The sequence below is a fragment of the Zosterops lateralis genome (genome assembly GCF_965231275.1).
Source record: "Zosterops lateralis genome assembly, chromosome: Z".
Lineage (NCBI taxonomy): Eukaryota > Metazoa > Chordata > Aves > Passeriformes > Zosteropidae > Zosterops > Zosterops lateralis.
Window position 1 is genome coordinate 60,513,814 of NC_139800.1, and position 26,627 is coordinate 60,540,440.

The 26,627-nt window shown below is 33.8% G+C and overlaps 1 protein-coding gene and 1 long non-coding RNA gene across 2 annotated transcripts in view; one reads left to right on the plus strand and one right to left on the minus strand.

Moving 5' to 3' along the window:
• Positions 1–26,627, plus strand: part of ADGRV1 (adhesion G protein-coupled receptor V1) — a 266,979-nt gene that overhangs the window by 49,653 nt on the left and 190,699 nt on the right. The window contains exons 26-44 of the mRNA XM_083883524.1: positions 603–732; positions 2,151–2,231; positions 3,533–3,672; positions 4,094–4,703; positions 5,407–5,622; positions 6,792–7,007; positions 7,891–8,135; positions 8,319–8,500; positions 9,181–9,986; positions 11,234–11,443; positions 15,818–15,948; positions 16,834–16,933; positions 17,869–18,048; positions 19,544–19,707; positions 20,249–20,342; positions 22,984–23,062; positions 23,686–23,824; positions 24,339–24,480; positions 24,920–25,182. Coding sequence (XP_083739650.1) covers positions 603–732; positions 2,151–2,231; positions 3,533–3,672; positions 4,094–4,703; positions 5,407–5,622; positions 6,792–7,007; positions 7,891–8,135; positions 8,319–8,500; positions 9,181–9,986; positions 11,234–11,443; positions 15,818–15,948; positions 16,834–16,933; positions 17,869–18,048; positions 19,544–19,707; positions 20,249–20,342; positions 22,984–23,062; positions 23,686–23,824; positions 24,339–24,480; positions 24,920–25,182 — 4,128 coding nt within the window. The remainder of the gene's footprint in view (positions 1–602; positions 733–2,150; positions 2,232–3,532; positions 3,673–4,093; positions 4,704–5,406; positions 5,623–6,791; positions 7,008–7,890; positions 8,136–8,318; positions 8,501–9,180; positions 9,987–11,233; positions 11,444–15,817; positions 15,949–16,833; positions 16,934–17,868; positions 18,049–19,543; positions 19,708–20,248; positions 20,343–22,983; positions 23,063–23,685; positions 23,825–24,338; positions 24,481–24,919; positions 25,183–26,627) is intronic.
• Positions 11,399–26,535, minus strand: LOC310922745. Its single transcript, XR_014592483.1, has 3 exons — positions 26,417–26,535; positions 17,831–17,990; positions 11,399–11,504 (listed from the first exon to the last, which is right to left on the minus strand). It is a non-coding gene; the product is annotated as an uncharacterized lncRNA (long non-coding RNA).

The window sequence follows — 26,627 nt, forward strand, 5'->3', positions numbered from 1 at the left end:
CTTTAGAATTTAATTAGAGCTATTTGTCCTGAAAGTAGCCATCAGTATGAATATTTTAGCTCAGCTGTGATGCTTTTCACAGAAACACTTCGTTTTATTATGGTGTTGTGATAGATAGATGCATTGTACTCACTATAAAAATAAAAATCACTATGTGCCTTTTGCCTCCTTTTGGTGCAGCATATTGTGTTTCCTAGGAAAAGGCTCTGTGTTTGATTTTGATCTCCTTAAAAAAATTGTCAGTGCAGGAAGAAGAGATATTTTATATTGTTTCTAAGTATATCAGACTTTATATGATCGTACAGGTGCATATGTGATTGTATTTGTATGTACTAGGATTTACGTATATTCCACAACATAGCTTATGAGTATCTGTTTACTTGTCTGACTGCTGTTTGTGCAGAAAAATGTAGATAAATGAAGATATTCATAATTCAGTGAATTTAGATTGCTATTTCTTATATCAAAGACTCAGCATATTTTTTAAAGTTAAAGAAAAGTAGATGTTTTGATAAAGACAAAAAGAATTGAGGTTGTATTTCTTTTTATACTTGGATGAAAACACTAAATGAACAAAACTTTGAAGACCTGTCATATTTCAGGCTGTTTGGGGCTCAATGGAATTTCAGCCTGGAGAAAGATACAAGTACATTACTGTTAACATCACTGACAATTCTATTCCTGAACTAGAAAAAACTTTTAAAGTGGAGCTGTTGAACCCAGAGGGAGGAGGTAAGACACATACATCAATCCACTGGTTGTATTTTTGTGATTTTATTAATCCCTTAAAATCTAATCTTGTGAACTATTTCTGTGTTATTTCTAAAGACACACCCTCCACACAGCAGCAGTTCTTTTTAGGAAAAAACTGTCCTTCAGATGTTTTGCTAATCACTGCTGCAAATGACTAGATCTCAAAGAAAGTATACTACTACCATGCATTCAAAGGCAATTGTTGTTTTTTAAACTACATAATTCCAGCGTTGGTAGAGACAATTAAAGTAATGTAAGATTATTTTTTTTTAAGTTGTCAGTATTTAAGGTTTAACAGCCAAAGGTGTGCTTTTTATCTACCATTTGAGTGAAATTGGAGAAATTGCAATAAACTGGCTCATAACTGATTCAAATGGATTGTAGCATTAGAGAATTGTGGGTTTTGAGATGCATGCAGAGTTTAGCTGAGTTGGAGAACTAACTAGAAGCTAGTGTCCCCTGCTATGAGATGTTAGTCTCAGAACCATTGGCAAGCATCAGTGCTCCTGCCATATAAAATCACTTTTACTTTACAGAATTTAGATCCATTGCAAAATGTTTTTAAGGGAGCTTCCTCCTGGTTTGAGGAAAAGAAGTAATCAAAATATTGAAACCCATAAAGTGTCTGTTTAACTGATACTATTTTTCTAGGCAATTCAGAATTGCAAGTGTGATGCCTTCTGGAAAGTTAGATCATATTAATATGAATGTCTGTGCTGCAATGTGGCACTGTGGTGCTACACTAGGATTCTTTTGATAAAAATTTCAGAGCTGTTATGCATGTGGAATTTTTGGTCAAGTAATTTCAGTTAAAGGAACTTTTCTCTTTGACTTTTGTGGCTGGAAAACTTACAGCTAACTTTGGTTATTTACTAGAGGCAGATACCTTCTCAACATAATCTTTTTGAGCTTTCCAGCACCACTAAAAATACAAAATTTAGGGTAAAGGCTCCATCAGTTAAGCTGCCAATTTTTTTCAACTTTCCGACACAAGTTTTTGATTTGTGAGAAAATACTAGAGTAAGAGAATTTGACAGGGTCAAGATACTGCTTCCCTCTCCCCCCTGCCCCATTTCTAATTTCTCCATTAGGCTTGAGAAAGAGGGAACACAGAAAGAAAGGAAAAAAAAAGAAAGAAAGATAAAAGAAAGTTATATGTGTTTTCTTTCCTTTCAACTTCCTTTTGCTGTTTCCAATACAATAAATTAAATGAGGTAACACATTCAATACTTCTTGCTTTTAGCATAAATTCTGTATGCTTCTGTTTTGAAAATTGACGCTTTCCTAGAACACATCTGTCTTTTTGTGTTGTCCAGAAATGTTTAAATTACTTTCTGCTTTCCTTTTATTTATAAATGTATATATGTGTATATATCTGTATGTCTGTCATCTTAAAGTTGCTGAGCTCTTTAGAAATGATGGAAGTGGTAGTGGTGATGGAAACATGGATTTCTTCCTTTCAACTGTCCCTCAACATGGTAAGCTCTTTTGATTAATCTTATATTTTATGTATAATTGTGATAACTGTCATAAATTACTTTGCTTGATACTACTTCCTTTCCATGCAATTAGAGATTATTAATTTAGATTTAACATAAAGTTTTATTGAAAAAGTTATTTTCCATTTAAATTTAGGTGTAATTTCACTAGCAGTCAGTGTTTAATCCAAAGCGGAGAACAAACAGTTCTTACATAATAAAAAATATAGTGTTGTAAACCACAATAAAGTAATTGCACAAATAAAGTTTACAAATTGATCGTTGTCTGAACACTGTCAAATTTTCCTGAGAGAAATTTCTTTAAATTGAAGGCAATTTTAAAACTACCCGATTGTATGCTTTGATACATTATATGTATAATTTTGATCCCTTCATGGCAAAAATACTCTGATAGAAAAGTAAGTTGTGTTAGATTTTTTTAACAAAATGATTTGATTTTTTTCATTTTTCCTCTTTCATTTCTTCACATTTCTATTTATGTCATAAAATGCAGAAAACACAATGATTTAATGTGGAAAAAACCCCAGAAGAAATAACATAGAATATATGGGACGACCCTATGCATATAGGACTTCAAATTAAAACCTACAGACATACAAGTGTTATATAAGCTCCCATATGCCAATAGAGTGATATTTTTTCGTTTTTTACATCTTTACCCTATTTTTTCTTTTTTTTTTCTTGTCTTTTTATTATTTTAATTTTTTTATTATTATTTTTTTGTTGCTGTTTTCTTTGACATTCTGTTTCCCTTTTACTTGTTTTCAGAAATAGTTTCCTTAAGTGCCAGGCTCTAATTCTCTCTGAGAAGCAGGTTATGTCACCCAAGACAGTATCTTTAGAAGTAGGATTTACTTGACTCGGTGGGGTTTTTTGGGTTTTTTTTTTTTGTCGTTCATTCCAGCTTGTATTAAGATGAGACCTGTGTTCATCTTGTCTTTCTGCTTATACTGTGGTTTACTGTATAACTCCTCACTGTCCTAAATGCTGCTCCATTTTCATTCATTAAACTTGTACTTTTATCTTAGTTCCTCCCTTAAAATAATACTTTTTTTTGTTCCATGGTTTCATAGAAGGACTGGGAGGACTGCCTTACTGAAGTCAGTTCCTTTTCCATACAGAGATTTACCATGCATTTAAAAAAGAACAAAACCAAGACAAAGAGCACAGATACTTTATATTCTCTTTTGCATTTTTCTAGCATATTTCTTTAGCTGTTTCCTTTCATGTAAGAAGACATGAGAGTGAAAATAACCATTTTTGCATCTTGCATTTAACAGCTAGCTTGGGAATTGCATCCCACATCCTTGTAACTATTGAGGCTTCTGATGATGCTCATGGTGTGTTTGAGTTCAGTGCTGAGTCCCTTTTGGTGAATGGAACTGAGCCTGAAGATGGAGATAGCAATGTTGTGCTGCAGGTTAGAAAGCTTTGAGTCTTGTATCGCTGCATTGTACTCTTCTGCCTGGTTTTACTGGTGTTCTCTGATGCTTTTGTCATTAGTCTATGGGGTTTATAACAACTTTGTCATGAACATTTGTTTTTCCAGTCATGCAGTGTTTGCTAATATATTATATTATTCAACTTGAAACTAAAATAATAATGATGATATACAAAAGCTTAAAATCCTCAACTTGTTTAGAATCAAGGGACTACTATCTTAAAATAAGTGTTGATAATAGAAGTTCTGCAGAGCTAAGATGGTAAAAATTACATGTTTTTAAAACACAGACGTATCTTTAATTCATCATGTTATTGTCTTTGCTTAATTGTGTTTCACACTTTTATGTTTTTCTTTTTCATAGAACAAAAATATGCACATCTTTATATGTTTTTCTTAGGTTGTGAGAAGCCACGGGGCCTTATCTCAGGTGACATTGCATTGGATCATAGTCTGCGATCTTAACAACGACCTGATCTCTACAGATGGGAATGTAACATTTGGTGTTGGTCAAGTGAGAGCAAATATTACATTACAGATTTCTCCTGATGATGTTCCCGAATTGGATAAGATGTTTTCAGTTTTGATCATCAATGTCTCCCTTGGTCGTCTTGGATATCATACTAATGCAACATTAACTATTTTAGCAAATGATGATCCATATGGAGTCTTCATCTTTTCTGAGCAAAACAGACCAATAAAAGTTGAAGAAGAAACAAAAAATATCTCTCTGACAGTTATAAGATGCCGTGGTCTCCTTGGTACAGTAATGGTGAAATACAGATCTATTGGTGATGAGGAAAAGTCACACTTTCTTCCACCTGATGTTGTCAGAGCAATAGAGGGAAAAGATTATATACCCATTACAGGTTATGTGATCTTCGCAACCAATGAAAGTGAGGCCACAATATCTTTGCCTATTTTGGATGATGATGATCCTGAGAGGTCAGAATCTGTTTTTGTGGAGCTAAGTGGTGTTGTTTTGATCAAGAAAGTTCAGGATCGGCCAAGTAAGTGTCTTACATAAAATCTACAATTTAACTATAAAACTTAGTATTTATAAATACAGGGGAAAATGCAACAAGATAAATGAAGAACTCTTTACCTCTGCCAAATATTGTATAGTTAAGGTATTTCGTAGTTACCTGACTTTTGCCTGTTGGCATTTATTTCCTTTGGCACACTTTTTTATTGAAAAAGCATGAGTATTTCTTTATCCCTTTTGCATTCATTTATCCAAGGTCTTTCAGGCCAAATGTGTTACTGTATTTGTTTGTGCGCTAATACCTGCTCATTTAGCATTGTTTTTGGAAGTTCAGTAGTAGGAAATAACTAAGCTAGTTTTTCTTATTAAAATAAAAACCAGTCTTAGTTAAAAAAAAGTGATGTTTTCCTGATCTGTATTGATTTTGCTATTAGTTTTATGGATAAGTAAATAAATAAATGAATACATTCACAATACTTCATGTTTTCAAAAAAAAATATGGCTTATGTTCTTCATGGCATAGTAGAATGATGTTCAGATTTTCTACTAGAACATAATTTAAACATATGTATTTTAATGTGGTTTGTAGTTATGTTTTGTCCAATTGTAAAAAAGATAACTTTCATAAAAACTAGAGACAGCTAAACTTACCTGTATGCCTACGAATTTTATAGCCATTGATAGTAAATGTTTCAGGTACACCTCACTAAGTTTTTTTTATATTTCAGTTATAAATTCTCCTCGACTTGGCTTAGTGGGTGAGACAATAGCTCATGTGATTATCAATGCCAATGATGATGCTTTTGGAACACTTCAGCTTTCAGCTTCAGCTGTGCGAGTTGCTGAAAACTATGTTGGGCCAATCATTAACGTGACCAGAACTGGGGGAATATTTTCAGATGTTTCTGTGAAATTTAAAGCTATGCCAATAACTGCAACAGCTGGTAAGAAAGCAGAATAGCAGAACAGCCTGTTATGCATATGCATTTGTCCATATGCAATATGCAGCTTTTGTTAAAGCTGAAACAAACAAGTGTGTAATGAATGCTCTATTATGTAACAAGTATGAAATAAAAAAGTAGTAAGGCATTGACTGTGCTTAGAAAATATGAATCTAAGACCTAGGGGAAAGTTTACACATTATCACTGGAGAATCTGAAAATGAAATAAGGGAAGGAATTGAAGTGTTTGTTTACTTAATAACACACCACCACTTAAATGCCCCTTCATTCCCCACTCCCCAAAATACTATAGTAGTATATATTAAAAAAAAAATTAGTCCCATGTACGTTTGAATCCATCATTTACTGCTTAGTTGAGGTTATTGGAGAGGAAGTGAGATCTGGGGACTTAGCTGTAAAAAAAATATGGAAAAATCTATCAAAGCCCAAGGAGACTTGTACTTCTCAAAATAGAATGTAAACTTCTCCAGTTGGTCCCTGCTGTAGAGAATTTGCATAAAGAAAGGAGAAGAATTATGAGTCTTCAGGATCACTTAAACAGTTATAAATTGCACTGCATTTCTGCTGTGTCCAAATTGAATGGGTGGTATGTGCTCTGAGAACTTAAAATTTTATTTTTATGTAACAGAATGTTATAAATTAAATATGTAGCTAGGTTTGTATCAGAGTATGGTTTAAATTAGTTTCTGAGGAAGAGCTGTGGTCTAGTGTATCACAGATGTTCCTCTAGACAACTGAGATAAGTTAGCCTGAAGTGAAGTTGACATATCAAATGTGCCTTTTACTGAAATCTACTTTGACAAGTGACTGTTTTCATTTTTATCTCTTAGAAAGGTGGACAGAAATTATGGATCAAAACCAGAAACATCTTGGTAGTGTGTCCTTGTAAACAGCAGACAATAATAGACCTTTTGTAACTACCTCTTGGTTTTACAGTACAAGCTCTGTTTCGGTCAAACCAAGTTTTATTTTGATCCATCCAGACATATAAAAGGCAAAAGATAAAGGAAAAGACCCCATAAAAACACAGAGAAATGCATGTATAAGCAAAGAGAATATGAGTATTACTGATAATGTTCACCATATTGAACCATAAAGCATTAATATTACCTGTGTTTTATTGTTTTGGGTTTTTTCAACTACAAATCTAGGTGAGGACTACAGTGTAGCTTCATCAGATGTTGTCTTACTAGAAGGGGAAACAAGTAAAGCTGTGCCAATTTATATAATTAATGATATAAATCCTGAACTTGAGGAGACATTTTATGTTCAGCTGCTGAACCAAACAACAGGAGGAGCCTTGCTTGGATCTTTGACGAGGGCAGTCATAACTATTGAGGCTTCTGATGACCCTTTTGGATCCTTTGGTAAAGGAGTATATATTTTCTATCTTCTGTTAACATTTTTTCTGGGGATTTGTGGGAGAACTGCTATTTGGCAACTGAATAGAAACATTCAGAAGCGGAAGCATAGGTGTAGAGAGTAAAGGAAAATGTAAGATGAACTGAATTACAACATATAATAAAGGACTAATGGGGCTTTAATATAACAAAAGGATTGCGCCTCTTGGAGGCTCTGATCAGTGGCACCAAGCAGTAGAACACGAGGCAGCAGGCAGAAACTACTGTCCGTTTTAAGTTCACCTGAACATGAGGAAGACCTTCTTTACTGTGCAGGTGATGGTGCACTGGAAAAGGTTGTCCAGAGAGGTTGTGGAGTCTCCTTCAGTGGAAACATTCAACAGCTGTCTGGACACAGTCCTGTGCTGTGTGCTCTGGCATGACCTTGAGTAGGGAGCTTGAATCAGATGATCCACAGTGGTTCTTTCCAACCTGACCTATTCTGTGATTTCTACTTAACATATTACATATTAAATAGTTTTAATTTATTTCTTTAATAATAAGTGACATGAAATCTGGTAAAGAGTTTCTTTGCTGTAAATAATTTAAAAATTATATTCTAAGACCTTAGAAACAGTTCATGTTTAGCCTCAAAAAATGGATGTATTGGAATAGGCTTTTTGGATGGCTTGATTTGCTTTTTTGGAGGGCTTAATTTTCATGCTAATTTTCTCTGCAGATGAAAACATGAATATCAAAAGTTTGCTTTTAGGTTTAAATGTGATTAAAAGGGTCAACACTTGTACAAGTAAATGGAAGCAAGTAAAATAAAACTCTGTACTCCAGGAACTGATACATTGACTTTCAATTTTATTGTTAATGCACTACATCTCCCTGTGGTGTATGTCAGTTTTTCAGAATACTGAATTCACTGTGGAGGAGCCTGAGTTTGGATCAGTAACCATAAATCTGCCAATAATCCGCAATGCTGGGACACTGGGTACTGTTACTGTTCAGTGGGCTGCTACCATTAATGGACATCCTGCTGATGATGACTTGCAAGTTGCCATGGGTAATATTACTTTTGCCCCTGGAGAAGCCATTCAGATGTTGCTGCTGGAAATCCTGGCCGATGATGTTCCAGAAGTAGAAGAAGTAAGTAGAGCAGTGTTGTCTCTCTTGAACAGTATTAGAATTGTATCTTATATAAGAAATGTGTCCAGGTCAAAACAAGAAATGTTATGGCAGGAAGCTGCAACAAGTTAAGATTTTATTTTGCTTGTGATTATTTTTATAAATGGCAAAAATTATTTGTCTTTCTTTTTTTTTCTTTTTGAGATTGTCCGTATAGAATTAACTCAGGCTTCCAATGGTGGTGCTATTGGGTTAGATGGCACAGCAAATATTGTTATACCTGCCAATGATAATCCTTATGGCACAGTTTTCTTTCATCAATCCTCATATCGAATTCAGGAGCCACTAGAAAGAAATTTATGTGCAAATATATCAGTCAGGAGAAGGTCAGTATAATATTGGCTGATTTAGAATCTTTTGTTGTTGTAGATGTTGTTGTTTTGGTTTGGTTTTTGTTGGGTATTTTATTGGCAATAATTTTAAATCTTGCCCTTATATAGGTATTTGCATCAGTTGCTTGCTCTGACAGCTCTTTTATTTCATATACATTGATTTTGAACTAAATATCTGCTTGTTAGAAATGTACGCAAACCAGCCTGTTACTGTGATGTGAACTGGAAGACAAAGTAAATCAAATTTTGTGTGATGGAAGACCAAATGAAAAGCAGAACAGGTTTTGTGCATGAAATATGGTGTCCTGAGGACACCTAGGAGGAATGATAACAATGCTGTACAGCAAAGACTTTTTCTTCCTTTACAGTCCTAGAAAGACTAAGTTAACTCCTAGAAACAAATGTTTGCAAACATGCATGCTTAACAGATTGCTATTCAAGCTATAACAATCAAACTTGCCTTCCAAAACCCCAACTATCAGTTATTCTGGTACTAACTTCAAGAGAAGTCACTTTAATTAGCTGTTTGTAACTTTTCAGCAATTCAGAAGGTGTTAGTTAATTTATTTTTATATATATATATATATATATATATATATATTTAACCAGTAACATACAGTATGTTAGACATGCTTCACCAGCTAACATAACATTTTTATTTTAATGTCTTTTAGTGGGGGAAGGTTTGGTCAGCTGCAAATATTTTACAGCACGTCTGAGACTGACGTTGTAGCTCTTGCCATTGAGCAAGGTGAGGATATATTGGCCTATTACGAGTCTCCTGTACAGGGAATTCCTGACCAGCCATCCAAGACCAGAGTGAATGTGTCAGCAGCAAGTGACCCACTGTATGCCTGTGCAACTCAGTGCCTAAGAGAACAAGCATGTTCAGCCTTTACATTTTCCAGTGCCTCTGAGATTCCTCTCTGCCTCTTGCTGACAACGGAGACCAGGCCATTAACTAATGTGTCGGGATTATGGACCTACAAGAAAAACATCAGCAGTACATCTGTTCTGTTTAGCACACAAGCCATTGCTGGTAGTGATTATGAACCTATCACAAGACAGTGGGCCATCATGCAGGAGGGAGAAGAGTTTGCAAATCTCACAGTTACCATACTCCCTGACAGCCTGCCAGAGCTGGATGAAAAATTCACTATATCCCTGCTGAAAGTTGAACTACTGAACATCTCAGCCAGCTTAAAAAATCAACCAACTATTGGACAGCCAAATACTTCCATAGTTACCATAATGATGAATGGGGATGCCTTTGGAGTATTTAAGATCTACAGTGTAAGTCCCAATGCAACAGAGAAGTATATTGAAGTAGAAGAACGTCCTCAGGCCACTGTGCAGCTAATGATACACAGGACAGAAGGCAGCCTGGGACAGGTGGCAGTGGAATGGCGTGTTGTTGGTGGAACTGCTACCCCAAACTTGGATTTTGTGGGTGTTGGTGAGATTCTGGTGTTTGCTGAAGGTGAGGCAAGGTTTAGCACTAGCTTCTCATGTCTAAAACTAAAGAAAACACAAAACAAACACACACACAAAGACCACAAAGACTAAAAAGAAAACCAAAAATAAAAAGCATGAAAAGTATAAATATTTAAGTATTTTTAAGAAATATTGCAGTGTGCATTATAAAGATAACATTTTTACTGAATAAATAAGGAATAATATTGCTGAAATAGTTGTTGTATCAAAGATAATGAAAATGAGAAACAGGCCTAAGTGGTCTTTTGTTAATCTTCAGTCAAGACAGTACTAATTTATAGTTATGTATCTTTTTATATTATGAGATTGTATTGATTTCATAACATAACAGGATAGTTAAAAATTGCAAAGAAGAAAAGTCTATGGCAGGCATTATTTAAGCACTGTGCAACAAGATGGATGTATTTTATATTTTCAAATTCTGAGATGATTGAGCAGTTGTTTGAAAACAATTTATGGGAGTGTAGTGAAGATTCTAGTGTTCATTTAGCTTGCTGAATCATTTGAACTCAAATGAAGGGCTCCCAGGAGTGATTTAGAAACTGACATGTAATTATATTAGTGTTTATAATGTTTCGTGTTTACTAAATCTATTTTCAAAATACTTTGAAAAAACAGTATAACAAAAAAAATATGTATATGGTAAACTGATATAATTATTGGTATAAGTTATGCACGTACAATGACCAATAGGATTGTGTTGCAAATTGTAATGTATTGTAGAGACTGGTAATTGGTTGTGTTTGCTGCTTATGTTTTCATTCTCTGATATTCCAGAAGATAGGTAACTAATACAATGACAGCCCACTTTAATGCATTTCCTGGTCCGGTAAATACATAGTCTAATTTTGTGTAATATGTGGTTCATCAGAAAATGTATTGACTTAGTAATTCATTTTACAAGAATTATATTCCCCTTTTCTAATTAAAATTTGAAAGCCAAATAAGTTATAAAGCAAATAAGAATTCTAGGCATTCAGAAATTATGCCAGCATTGTTAATTTCTACAGAGTATATTTAATAATTTGTTAATTATATTGCTGCTATAACTTTTCATTATTAAGTGAAGAAATATTCATAACAATATTCAATAACTTCTAGACTGGTTAATAAGTAAAGATTCTTCATGTCCTTTTATATTAGTTAAGTATTTACTACTAGAGGAAATGATTGCATATTTTTAAAAGGTCATTTTCATGCGAATACATAAGTATGTATATGTTCTACTTTTAGGTGAAACAAAAAAGATTGTAACACTGACCATTTTAGATGATCCAGAGCCAGAGGATAATGAAAGCATCATAATCAGCCTGGTGCATACTGAAGGAGGAAGTAGGATTCTGCCCAGTTTCGACACTGTCACAGTGGTTATCCTGGCTAGTGACAATGTGGCAGGAGTCATTAGCTTCCAGACAGCCGGAAGGTCTGTTATCGGTCGCGAAGGTGGGTTCTGTGTTTTGACCAAACTCGGATTGTTTAACATGAGCTTCCACCTCTGTGCTTTCTGTTGGCAACCAACCATTCAGTGATTGTATCACTGTTCAGAGAATGCCAGCAAACAGAGAATAACCACATAGCGTCAATTTCTTTGGATTTTTCACTCTTGCAAACATAGCACTTAAATGAAATCTATGGAAAAGATGAATGGACCGTTTCATCTATGGTCTATAGATGAAAACCATATTTCAACATTTGTTCTTTCCCTTCCATTTTCTGAAGGTTATGCCTTGCTTCTGTTGGCATGGAATTTCTAAGCCCCTTTTAGCATTTCTCATTCATTTATACCATAATCCACAATTGTATATAACACCCTTCATAGAGACCAATTGCTAATCTTAAGCAAATATTATCTATTACAGACTTAAAATTAATTCTACATTATCTAGAAAGTATTCCCACAGAAAAAAACAGGAAAAAATCTTCCATCTTTCTAAAATTTCTTTTCATAATTTTTATGGCAGCTCATATGGCAGTCTTGAGGTCATCACTCAGTCAAGACTTTTGAAACCAAAAATAGTTTGATATCTAGTGTATACTAGTATTTTAAGAGAGCATGTTCTATGTTTTACCTAGAGTTGGTACAGTTCTGAATAGGACAGTAACAATACAAATGGTGACTGCTCTTGTTAGCATTTGCTGGAATCTCAGTGTACTGCAGCCTCAAATTTTTCTGATATGTAAACTGATGGGTAGAGGAAATGAACAGTATTTGTCTGTCCAGGAACATGTGCACTGATTTTTTTTTTTTTTGGAAGAAAAGGCTATCTCAAAAGAATGTGGTCTCTTTTTTTCCTATAATGAAAGGACACCATAAGCTTTTGGGTTTTGTTTAGATACAGTTTGTGTTAATTCTTTTGTGCTTAGTTTCCATCCTTTATTACTCCACATTAGTGGTTCTGATCTGCCTGACAAGCCAGCTGCAGTCTGGCAGTCTAAGAACAGCTGGTAATGCACCCAAGAAATTAATACAAACCATCTCATTCCCAAAGGTTATGAAGACTTCACATACCACCAGTTAAATATTGGTCAGAGCATGCGGAAGCTAAAAGCTTTTATCTTGAGCTGAAATACTCTGCTATATATAGCATGTATAGAGTGCTATAACTGATTCCAATTCCTTCAGCTTGTGAAAAATTAGTGCATTGCATTATAGCATGAAAAACCAGCCAGACTGGTTGACTTTAATAAAAAAAAAACAGGGAATGAGCTAAGGCGTTGATATGATTTCAATGTTTTTACTTCATTTTCATTATCAGGCTCTTTCTTATGAAGAAAAACATTTTCAGACATAAATCCAAACAGTAGTATCTTTTCTATTTATTATATTGTTGAACAGTTTATATTAAGAAACTTAGTATTTTTTTCAAGCTGTCCTTATTATTTATCCCTGTGGGGAGGCAAGATTCGAAAATTTGAATATTGATGAGGAAAGAGAAAAATAAGTTTGTTTTAGAATTGTTTTCACTTAAAAACCAACCCTGCAGATGGGAGATGTTAGAAAATACTCAGTGTGAGAAAATTCAGGTATTGTTGTTTGCTCTGGACTGTTGGCTGTCAAGCAAAAAGAAATAGATTTTTCTCACAGAAGATAACAGGATGTTGTTAAAGATTTGAAAGTCTTTTCCATAGACTTGGACCTCTTTGCAAGGCGGAAAGGGAATTAACAGGGTCAGTGAAACACCGCCTGGTGAAGGATTTGTGCATGGTCTAGGCCTTTTGATACCTAACCCAACACTCAGGCTTGGGAACTTTTTGCCCTGCTAACATGAAATAAGTTTAATAGTGTAGGGGTCTCTGTTTTGAAAGTTACATAGTGGAATAAATCTTTTTTCACGCTTCAGCTGTGGATCATGGCTGTCTTGGTGTTACCTGCATATACTAAGTTCACACAATCACCATATTGAGGGCAAGGGCAGCATTTAAGTACAGCCAGAACATGCAACAGTTGTATGGCTATGACCGAATTAGATGAAAACAGACTGCAGTAGCTTGAAATAAGGAGCAAGAGGTGAATGGATTAGGTACTCTTCTTGATAAAGGCATAAATCTAAAGAAAGATTTTAAAATGGTAAAAATGTAAAAAAACCCAAACCCATAAGACAAAACAGTGAAATTAACCTAATAATACTTTCAATATTCAGAAATCAATTTCTATTTGTGTTAGTATTTCTTACTGGATAGGAATAACAAAGATTTTCGTAAAGATGGCTGAGCTTTACATGGGTCAGTAGCTGATTACTGGAGAGTCTTTAATTGTGATGAATTGTACTTCAGGTTTCTTCTTGTTGCTTGGATTACAGTGTTATCAGGGTTTTGTGTCTTGAAGTATTTTACAGTCTTCAGTGAAAATTTTTTGTATTGCATAATGTTGCATTGAAATAACCATTGTCTATATTGTGTGTTCTGTGATGATACTAAAGCAATTATTTTTCTGTCAAATATTTATTCGTTTGCAATGGATGTGCAAATTTCTTGAATGGGAAAACAGATTTCAGGGGAGTGTTAAATGATATGAAAAATCAGCCTTTGAAGAACCTGTAAATTGTCAGCCTGTCCTCAGATATCTGACTGTAGAAGCAGAATTCTTGTGATGTCAATACATTTTGAATTCCTTTGTTCTCTTAGAACTAGTGTGGGGCAACTTAAAACAAGGCTTAAATTAAGTCTGAAATTATGAGACTGATAACATACTAATTCTACATATTGGAAAATTGGTGTATAAAATTTTTGTATTACATCTTTGCAATTTTATTTTTCAGTTTATCATATTAAGGTCTTTTGAAGTTTGTTGTTCATATTTATCTCATTTGTAGGCAATATATTGGCATCTCTCAAATATTTCCTTACCAAACCAAGAACATGTCCAGAAAGTGATCAGTTTTTTTCTGCCAGTTCTAGATACACAAATTCTATATACCATACAATACAATGCAATAGTAACCAGATAATCATCCCAGTTTGGTGTTCATTGAAGTACACGGTCAGTGAGGGTAACAGTGCGGGTAACTTCTGTATGCCATGGACCAAGAACATAACTTAACACCACATCTGCTCTTTCCCTTTCACAAATGTATCTCAGATTTTCTCAATAGGGTAGCTTTTAAGTGTTTACATAACACAAACTAAAACATAGAATTATTCCCAGTTTTGCGACAACAAAAAAAAAAAATCAAGTCAATTTATGGAAATACTAAAGAAGCAATTTTCAGTCAATTGAGGATGGACCTAAGATTACATGGTTATTTCCAAACACCTCAATATTACAAATTTCTCTGTATTTCATGTCCTTGAAAACTAATTCCACATTTATATACTGGCAAACTTCCTTTCTATGAACTGGAAAAATGCAGTTCACATACAGGTGCAATATGCTTATGTATAATAAATAAACGTTTTTCCTCTAATGCGAGTGTATTGCATAATTTTACTAATATTACTTGCTAATCTATTTCATATCAATATAATATGTATTTAATATGCCTATATTTAAAATATTTAATTTTATATAAAATACTTATTTTTGGAAACGTATATTTTATACTTTATAATGATATAAATTTTCTTAATTTTTCAAAATTTTCTAAAGAATTTACTCTTTAAATGACCATTTGGTTAAATGTTATAAGTGTGGAAAAAATACTGTATTGCTTCTTACAGAGGCATATTTTCATTTGATACTTATTATCCCTGAAATTATAATAAATTATTAAAAATAATTTTAAATTATAAAACATTAATGTTTTTAATCTAAATACTGTCCTTTTAAAACTTTGGGGTTTTTTTTCTGGATATTTTCTAACATCCAGAAACTGGTAACATTTGTAAATTCAAACTCATATAAATGGAACTTGAAGGTAACTAAAAGCATTTTTTTTCCAAATGCACTATGTAAAGTCACAAGACACTGCAGATGTTGGGAACATGTCTATTCCTTGCCAGTTAGCTGCTGTAGAAAACTCTGTTAAAGCTGTGTATAGAGCATTTTTTCTGGGCGCTCACAAACAGATACTGCTCTTCGTTTTGTGCATGTTTTGATAGCAGTTATGCATATGTACCAGGTTCCTTTATATTTTGATAGTTCTTCCCAAGAATGATCTAAGTTCATAAAAACTCAGGAGGAAAGAGTTTAGATTTGTGAGGGTTTTATTTCAATGTTAAAAGAAAAGGTATTACATAACTACTTGGAAGCTCACTATTAAAAATATTAAGGTTTTACATAAAAATACTTTAATTGTGATTCATATTTTTGTCTTAATTTTAATGGTTGAATCATAGAAGAAGAAACTTCAAAATACTGCATTTTGTTCTTTGTCCTAGGAGAACAACTGCAATTCCATATTGTAAGAACTGCCCCAGGACTGGGAAATGTTACTGTTGAGTGGAAGATACTTGGGCATAATGTGCAACAAAATTTTAAATACCATTCTGGAATTCTCTTTTTTCCTGAGGTTAGTATATAAGCAAATCTAATGGCTACAAGAAAATACTGTAATTTGAAGCAAGCTGATGAGTCAGGTATGCTTTTATAGCAGTCTTCCTTGGCTTGATATGATTAAACTGCAGGGAGTTTATAGTTTTCAGTATTTTAACTTGGCATTTCTTAAAAGTGTTTGTAGGAGCATCCATAGACAGCAGAGAGAGGGAACTCTGCAGACCTGAGACACTCTGAGAACACGTGGTTTTATTGCAAGGCTCGTGGGTCAAAAGGGCTTTGCCTTCAGCCACCAGCCTCCACTGAAGGGATGCCCCAAAGAGAGAGGGGGAGAGAGAGAGAAAGGGCCAAAGGGTGAAAGGGGTAACAGGGTAAGAGCAAGAGGGTAAGAGAGGTAAGAGAAGTGGCAGGGGTAAGAGAGCAAGATCCTTGTTACAATACATTATATCTCCTTTTGTGTTGAATATTCTAATTTACAGTGGCCAACCAGTTCAAGATATAAAATCTGAAGACTTTGCATACAGCCTATGAGAACTACTATATTACCATATTACTCTGTTCTAAACTCTTAAGGCCACTCTCTTATCTACCTTTTCCTGGATGCCTTGGCTGGGCTACACCCTTGGGTCCCTTGCTGTCCCTTTGTTTGTTATCACTCAACCCATCTTCCAGTTAATCACCATCTTCCTGTCTGCCATGCCAGGTCTCAAAGCTGGCTTTCATTTCTATTTCACTCACAGGTTTTATATTTTCAGTATTTCTTGCCAGGCAATCATATTTATAAGATTTTCCTGTCTCATCTTTCCCAACAGGTATTGGTCAAAATACAAATGATAGAGTGGTATCTTGTACTTGTACTCTGTACACTAATGACTAATAAGTTTATCAATAACATTTACAGGGGATATTGAATACAACATTATATGTCCACTTGCTGGATGACCATGTTCCAGAGGAAAAAGAAGAATACCGGATCATTTTATACAACATCAAAACAGAAGGTATTTCAGGACTGCTATATCTGCTGTATCTAAAATTACCATTTAGTAGTGTAATAGTTTTGTGTGTATTAAACCATTTTGAAACTGTAGGACTAAGAATAATGAAAATGTTGTGAACTATGCAAAATTTCTTCATGTTTTATTGAAATAGGCTTGACACTTGTATGTATTTATGTATACATATGATACAAGTGTCATAAAATAAATGGATGTTTTTATCTTTTTAAAGTCTTGTCTATCAACCTGTCTTTCATATCTGTCTCTGAATTGCAGGAGGTCAGAATATTTTATATTTCAATGAGATTATAATGAGAAAAGAAGGATGAAACCATATCCCATCTGAAATACTGTTTCTTTGTTAAACTGGAATTGGTGTCTAAACACCAAACAAACTTGACATGAGTGGTGTTACTGATAAGTGCCTTGCCAACTTGCCTTAATAATTTGTTTTATATATACTTGTAATATACTTTATTTACTCTTGTAATTCTTCAGGATTTAAAATTAATACAGTTACTCATCAAGGCAACACTTCTAGTAATTTCTTAATGGAGTGATTGAGAAGTGGAATATAATTTTAACTTTTACAATGAATTCCTAGAAAAGTTTTCTCTTTCTATTTACAATAGAAATAGTTTAAGAAAGTTCATATTTAGCACTGTCTCTTCAGGTTTTCTCATTTCTTAATATGGGCTTGAACTCTATGCTTTTTATGCGTAACATTTTTGTTTTGATTGAATGTTCCTGTGCTTGTTATAGAATCAATCAGATGTACATTCTACACCATCTGTAAAATTCAGTGAGCATATAATGTGTTTGGTTTGATTTCATGTGCAGTGTTACTGGCTGTCATTTGTACATAAAAATAGCAGTAATGTAAGACAAAACTTTATTTACCTAACACTGTTAACTGTAGTCTATTGATTCTTTTGCAGGTGTTCCTCCTTCTGGTGCTGCTGTTTTGGATAGTCAAGGATATGAAGCTGTTCTGACAGTAGAAGCTAGTGATGAACCACACGGAGTACTGAATTTTGCTTCTCCATCCAGGGTAGTTTTACTGCCAGAGGAAAACAAAACAGTTCAGCTTTTTATTAATAGAGAATTTGGATCTCTAGGTTTGTATAACATCTCCAAGAGAAATTAAATTTTGTTTTCATAATCATTAGACAAATGAAAGCCATGACAAGGAAGCTAAAAACTCTGGAAAACCTTGGATACAGTTATGTTCAGAACTTCTAGGCCCCGGACTGCAGGTTTGGAAACTAAGTTCTAACTAAAACTGAAGCCATAGCCTTTGATTCCACACAAGGCATCTGGGAGCTATAGTATAGCTGGTTGGCTGTTAGGGTTCTACTTTTTTGTCCAGCAGATCTGTCTTGAATTGTTAGTCTGTCCAGAAGAACTAAAAAATGTGAGAAAATTATCATTCCCACAGCATTCCCTCTATAAACTTTCAGAATCTCACAGTTTAGGAATATCTCATGGAAAAAAATTGCATTGATGCCTCTGAACTCAGTTCAGAGAATTCTACAGAGACTTCTCTCCTAAGAATTCTATATTTCTTTTTAATTCAATTTTCCTTTTAAAATCAAATCAAGTGATGCTAACTTCAATAATGTGCTGCATGCAAGAATATTTTTTATGTTTGTTTCCCCAGTATTTTGACTTCCATTGAGAGATAACATAGTGATTTCCTATTTACATTTTTAGACTATATTTAAACCTCAGTGATAATATTTTTTTTTTTAATGTGTTTGAAGTGAAGTGATCAATTGAAACAAAAATTCAAGATCTGGACACACTACAGATTTGTAGATGATATAAATGTCATTTCTTTGTTTTCCCATTTCTTTTTTTATTGTCAATCAGTATCTAAATTACCTTTTGAACACTACTTTGGAAATTACTAATTTATTCTAAGTATCCATTGTAAATGTAAAATCTCTCAATTGAACTCCACCTTTATTTATTAAAACTAAGATTCTTTTATATCTTACATTTTATTTCATACAGATTAACTTTGAATTTCATCTGTCATTTTATCTCCAGTATCACCCTCTTTAAATTTACAATTCGACTTCCTCTGGCAGATTAGTGAGATGTGGCTTTATTATTAAAAAAAAAAAAAAGTCTTGCTTTTCCTTTAGTAAATTTATTCGTGTGTCCCCTATTATCTATTCTCTATCAACATCTATGCCAGTCTTTCTGGGAAGGAAACTAAATTTAGAACTCTCCTTAAAACCTTTCTTAGACATCAGTTGTTCCTGAAACAATCTACTTCTCTTGACAACAAACCTGGTGTTAATGATGCATTACATTATGTATTAGATTATGTCCCAGGTATGTAATATAATACTTGCAGCTCCCAGCGCCTCAAATATGTGCATACATCGGGTCCTAATACTTTCTGAGTCCTTGATCTTGGGCAAGATCATTAAAGGCTGGACTGAAGGAAATAAGTCCCATTGGTTTCAGAGTAGTGTTTCAATCCTCTGGTTTGTAGTTAGGTTTCATTTCTTCAATGAGCATTTAATCTCTTTTCTTTGTCTATTCTAGTGAGCATTACATAAGAATTTTAAAAAATGGTGTTTTTTGTCACATTTTAAACAGGTGCTATCAATGTCACATATGCCACAGTTCCAGGATTGGTCTCCTTAAGTAATCAGACAGAGGAGACCTTGGCTGAACCAGGAGCCGATTATGTAGCTGTTTCTGACTCGGTGATTTTGGAAGAAGGAGAAACATCAGCTGCCATAAATGTTACTATTCTAGAGGTAAATTCTGTGTCCTTTCACTTTATCTTTATTTGTATGACACCTGAAAAGGAATATTGTGGAACCTGAATCTTGCAAGCTGTATTACTTAGCAAAGCTATCAGTTTTACTGTAATTTATAAATACTGTTTTGGTCTTTAATGGCAAAAGCACAGAAGGACAGTTAATAACAGAAAACAGTGCTACTTATAGTTAAATGAAATTTAACTCTCTCATTAAGACTTTATTTTCTGATATTCAGACCAGTGAATTCATTGCTTGCTACAGGCTCTTACGTTATCAGTCGTTGCTATTTGTGCCATTTAAATTGACCAGAAATTTATTCATGTCTAGTTCAGTGTTACCACAATCTTTTCCATTAAATGTAATGTCTTGATTCATAATTAACATTTAATGTAAAAATGTTCCAGGAAAATGGAAACATAAATTAATTCTAGTGTTTCTATAAGGTTAGAAACTTCTAGTATGTTGCTTTTTAGTGAATCCTGTGATTGTTACTCAAAGAAAATGAAAAGAGGATTTATGGATTTGTTTTTTGTAGGATGATGTACCAGAAATGCAAGAATTCTTCTTGGTTAATTTAACTTCAGTGGAACTTATCATGAACCATTCAACTTCCTCCCCACCTAGGCTGGGTAAAACAACTTACAAACAATTATGCTTAATTTTTTTTTAATATCAATTGAATGAATGCACATTATACTACTCTGACATACTATTATTCCACTTGCCACTTCCCTAATAAGACAAAATGAGACAGGGTATTCTACATGAAACATTGTAGAACGTCAAACATAGTCATTATTACATTGGCTTCTTAGTTTTTAAAGCCCTGTAAAAATGATAAAACAATTTGCACAGAGGAGTTATTTAGTAATTAGCTGTTTGAGAACACAGTTACCTCAAAAGTTGCATTGGCAATGTGTTAATGTGATTTTAATTTTCAAGTAAATGACAGAAACAAGTATGTACAAAGAATTCCAAGTAGTTCCTTTGCTCACTGTTTCAAAAGTATCTTTTTATTATTCTTTATCAGATTTACTTTTAGGAGTCATGATCTACTCTATTTCTTCTCTTCCACAGAACTTCATTTATTATTTAGTTATTTAGGTCCTCATCTTGCTGCTGAACTCAGTAGCATAGCTGTCATTGACTTTAAAGACAGTTGGGTTATCCTGTGGCACCAGTGACTAATTATACTGATTATTTCTAATGTCTTCTATGACTCTTTTTCCCTTTCTTTGCATGCGTATTGAAGTGACAGAGTTAATTCGTTACAGACTGAAAGGTAACTTGCAAGACTGATTGTGATGGGGGGACACTGAGCTGTGATTAGTTGAGTCTAAAATTTAAAACATAAAAAGAGTAACATTAAAATGTGAAGGATTTCCTGATTTAAGTTGTTATGAATGCAGTGTTCTGACCTTCTGCCATAAGTGGTTAGCAGTCTGAGTCATGGCCATTTGACACTGATGTACTTAGGATGATGAGATAATAGTTTTAATCCATGAAGGAAAAGTCTGTCCTCATTATAAAATGTCACAATTAATTCTGTTATCAGATTATTTCTTTGTTATGATTGAGAATTCAAATCCTTGTTCGTGCAGTGCATTTTTTTAGGATTTAGCAATCCTGTACCCCATAGAAAATCTTTAATATAATTCTAGGTGTCTAACATCAAAAATGATGGGTGTTCTGCACATGATACTGACATGCAATTAGTTGTACCAATCTGGAATATATCATAAATGCTGTCCCTGTTTTAGCCATGTGCATGCAAAATGTGGTGTAGGTCTGGGGTGTCTATGAGGCACAATTAAACATATGGAACTTAAGTGACCTTTATTTCTGATCTGAGACTTCATGGATATGGAGTAGAAACAGCAAACATCTGTTTTCTTTGTGCTGCTCTTGCTTAATCCCATCATCTAGAAAACGTGGAAGAAAAGGCCCAATTCTAATACAAAAGTGTAAGGAATTAAGAAAAAGGAAAATATTTAATACTTGAGAATGATGAGAGAAAAAATGAATAAAGTTAATGGATAGAAGAAAGACTTGAGATGGGCTAAAATGTCAGGAGGGCATCAGGGGAGGGGAAAGATGCCAGATATGGAATAAGAGGTTTGATGTTGAAAGCGAAGTATTATAGATCTGGAGTGATTTGTGATGTGACAAGGGAAAATATCAGTTAGGAACCTGAAGGGTCTATATACACTGTAATCCCTGTGGATTTCTAAACCTTTCTGCTGTCTGTGTAGAGGTGTTGCAGCTTCTGCTCATGCTCATCACTATCTCATAGTGACAGGTTTGGATTAATGGCAGTGATCTCTTACCTTTGTTCAGTTTTATCTAATTTAATAGAAATCTCTCAGATGGATAAAAAAATAGTATAGTTACTACAGATTTAGTGGAGTCAATTTGTTTTGTAAAAATTGTCAGTCTTGATTTCTTTTAAAGTTTTATTCAAAGTAATTTGACATAAATTGAGGTAGTTATGTGATGCTTTTTAAACAAAATAAGGCATTATTTTCTCAGAAGAATCAAGTTCTGGTTGTCAAGTTCTGGTCCCTGAAATTAGTGGAAATTGCTGGCATTAATCTATTATTCAGTATTTTCACAGGGCAATACATGCAATAATCTCAAAGAATAATTGTGAAGATACATGTGTTTTTATGTAGTAATAGAATGTTATCATACATAAACTAATTAAAAGGAAATTAATAATTCTTTTCTTATAGCCAAATCTGTGATGTGTGCCATTAAGATTTATTATCAGGCACTGAAGCATGAATACGAGATTATATACTGGAGCATTTATTTTTATTTTCCATTTATTATCATTTTTCCTCCCATATTCAGAATGGCACAGTCTGCAAAACATTAAATATCATCATAATAGAAACGCACAATGAATTAAGTCTTGATGAATTAAGACTTAATGAAAAATCTTGCTTCCGTCATTTTCTACTTCTTCTGTGCCATGTGGGGTTTTTTTGGTGGTTTTTTTTTTTTTAAGCATTAAATGTGGTGGTGGTAATTCAAGGCACTTGAATGCCTTGTCGCAGTTCTAATAGTAAGCTAGTAAGGACAGATTTTCTTCAAGCCTTTCCAAGTATCCTGTCCACCTCATTTTCTCTTCCACATTTTGGAAACAGAAAATATGTATTTCTTCTACGAAATTAGTAAAGATATAAAGAAATGTTTCTGTTGGTCTTGAAAATAATGAAAATTAACTCTATTTTTCTTACATACTTGTCCTTCTGTTTTCCTTTTTAGATGTGGAAGGTTTAGCTTCTCAAATTATTATCGATGCTAATGATGGAGTAAGCGGAGTAGTTGAATGGGAAAGTACCAAGTGAGTATTGTAACCTTGAAGTTAATAAGAACCTATGGGAGTTAATGATTAGTGTTGCCAAATTATCTTTATTTCAGTTAAGAGTAAAACCCCTATTAATAATAAGATCAGATCTTTGAGATGACAACACATCATTCAGTTCAGTGGAACTGGAAAAATAACTCCCGCAGTAGAAAACATTTACAGTATGTTTACTCAGAAATTTCATGCTACCATTTACTTATTTTCACTATTGTCCTTTGGTATTGTGAACTTCCATCACTCCCTCAAGTCTCCATCTAGTGCCCCAGCCTCTGCATCCACGTAAGCAGGCACATTGGTATCTCCCAGATCTTTTTCTCTGATTTCCAGGAGCTGGGAAGAGGGCATCCATGCTCATAAACAGGCTTAATCTGCCACTAATAAGTAGGTGAAAAGGATCCTATAGTTCAATTCCATTTTGATGATTAAAAAAAGGTATAATAGTTGCATTAAACAAGTGATAATGATGCCTTACTGTAATAGTGCCTTTTTCCTAAAAGGTAGAGGGGATGATTTTAAGTGAAAATATAACAATTATCTACTACCATATTAGAAAAACATGCTCAGTGAGCACTAAGAATTTGTGTTGGCTTTTCTTTTAGTTATGAAGTTAATGAATCTCATGGGAATCTGACCATAATGGCATACCGAAACAAAGGATCTTATGGAAATGTGTCTGTGTTTTTTTATGCCCAAAATTTGGAGGCACAGCTGGGTTTGGATTTTAATGTGATCTCGAGGGTAAGAAGCAAATTTAAAATCTAGTAGTTTTTATTTCTCCAACTTCCTCAAAAGAACATAATCTTATTTATTCTGCATAATGGTCACTAGTACAGCTAGATTTCTCAACTCTCTGATTGCTCTGATCATCTGAATAGAATGATATAGATTTAGTCATCTTATTTTAACCTTTTTTAATACTGTGGCATTTTTAAATATAAGACACATTGTAAAATTTCAAACATCTATTTCAAATACAATTTTGTTCAGACAAGACCATATGAGATTTCATGTAAGTTTTAATATCTTTTGAAACAGAACTTTCAAAGTGAATTGCTCTTGCTTGTCCATACTGTGCACTGTGCTAAGGTATTTGACTGTTTTGCTTCTTTTTCAATCAATTTATAAGGGATTACTCCTCTTCTTGCCTTTTTCTTCCTTCCTAGTTAGAGCAATTCTGCTTTACCTTAGTTTAAAATTTCTGTCTGCATTATCAGCTATTGAATATTCAATGCTTTCTGTGTTTCAATGCTAGACTCTTTTTTTTGCTGATGGAGAAAGGAATAAATCTGTTGTTGTTGAGATTTGTGATGATGATATTCCTGAAGGTGTTGAGAAGTTCCAGTTAATTCTAACAAATCCCTCATTTGGCCTGGAATTAGGAGAGAACACAACAGGTAAAACTTAGTTTCAATGTTCTCATTCTTCAGAATTCTATCTCAGTCATTATAACTTCATTCTTCTGAATAATCGTGTTTTAGAAAACACCAGTGTGCTCCTATTGTAAATTATTAAACTCATTTTGAAAGTTCTTAAACATCCCTGTGAAAAATGTAAAACTAACCAAATAATATGTAAAATAAGGAATCAGAAAATGCAAAAGCTGGATGTTTTAATAAGAGAGTCTAGATTCTCACTTTCTAGAAATATTCCTAGAGAATGCAAAATACTTGCATATTCTGTCAAGTAATATCAGGGAAATAAAAGCAATATACATATATCAAAGAAAGAATGGATTTATGTATATATTAATTTATTTTGTATATGTTTACAATTATGTTTTACTATATTAATTAAAGCATATTTCTCAAATTTCTCGTATTTATTTCTCAAAAGCCACAATTACAATATTTGCCAATGATGATGGACATGGAATTTTGTCATTCAATAACAGTGATCACTTCTTCCTAAGAGAGCAAACAGCTCTCCATCTGATGGAAAGTGTTGCAGTATTAAATATTATTAGAGAACCTCCTCAGGGAATATTTGGAACAGTGTCTGTTCAGTATCTTGTAAGTGAAATTAATTCTTCAGAGCCATCAGTGGATTTGACCCCATCTGAAGGATACATTGTGCTGGAAGAGGGAGTCAGACTTAAGGTAATATGATAGTTATAACACAAAAAGTAATGGAGGCTTTTTAAAAATTATTTGAAATATTTCAGCAATTTTCTTTTAATGTATTTTTTATCATGTTTTCATTAATTCTCAGAATAAACTGAGTTGTGGGAGTGCAGAAAAATTGAATATGCTTTTCTGTAGATATTTGTCTCTTTGTAATAGTTCAGGTAAACTGAAGGCAATATAATGGGTATATAATATGATGTATGTATAGGACCATTTATTTATATATGTTCAGTATGTAGCTGAAATACAAACTTTGACATGAAGTTTTTGACATAATTTACTGTAAATAATGACAGTGGAATTAAAAGTACCATTCCTTCATGTGGCCTGAACTGAAGAGAGTATGCTGCAGCAAAGGCAAAAGGTAAACTGCTTTCAGAGTTTTAGAAATTGAAAATTACTTATTTTTCTGGCAGTATTAATACCACTGCCTCTGTACTATCCCCACAAGAATGTCAGCTAGACAATGAGCTATATTAAGTGTGTCAGTAATAGGTTAGTATATTATGATTAGAGGAGTAGAATCTGAAACAAACTTTTCTGGAAACACTGGTTTTGACAAAATGCATTTGTCACCTCAGTGACAGCCAGTTTAACAGATCTGTGAGAAGGAGGGATTAAAAGATTTCTCAGTACGGTCTTTAAATATGGTTAATCACAGAAGTAAATAGAGATCTAAAATATTGTAGGCTTTATTTTAAGTTCCAGATCTGTCGTTACTAAAGAATTTTTCTAAGGCAAATCTACATGTACTATTGTAACTTTTACCTCTTTGGGTAATGAGGAGAATGACAGTGAAAACACCTACTTCTTTCTAGACAGTTCTCTGCTGATATGAGTCCACCTTGAGACAATCCTTTTCTTATCTACTGTGGTGCAGTACAGGGAATGAAGCATCAAGAAGAGAGTATTTCAAATATTCTTCTATTGCCTTTTTTTCCTTCTTTGATCACCAGAAGTACCAGAAGTGTAATTACCCTGTTGCCCAGTTAGTTCAGTTGACAACTGAAGTGAAGTAAACCCAGCTTGACTGAGCTGCATTAGGGGATCAGGTAGCTGTATGGGGACCTATGAATTACCAAGGTATGTGTGGAGTGAGAACAAAACAGAAGTATGAAAAATGATCAAAACCTGTTGTATTTCAGAGAATGTTATGATAAGAGGAAAGAGGGGAAGGGAAAAATAAAAAGAAAGTGGATATACTCACGTTAGTGTTGCTTTAATGGAGGTCACCAGAGGGATTACTTCAGAACCCCAGCCTGAATTGCCCATGCCTTATCCTGTCTTCTCCATTTTCAAGAGCTGCTGTTGTGCTGCCCTGCCTGTCCAGAGCTGTACAGAGAAAGAACAGAAACAGCAGCATGGCCTGAATAGCATTGTTATTGTTAGCTGTCAATGTGTCAGCTTTCTATGTTTGT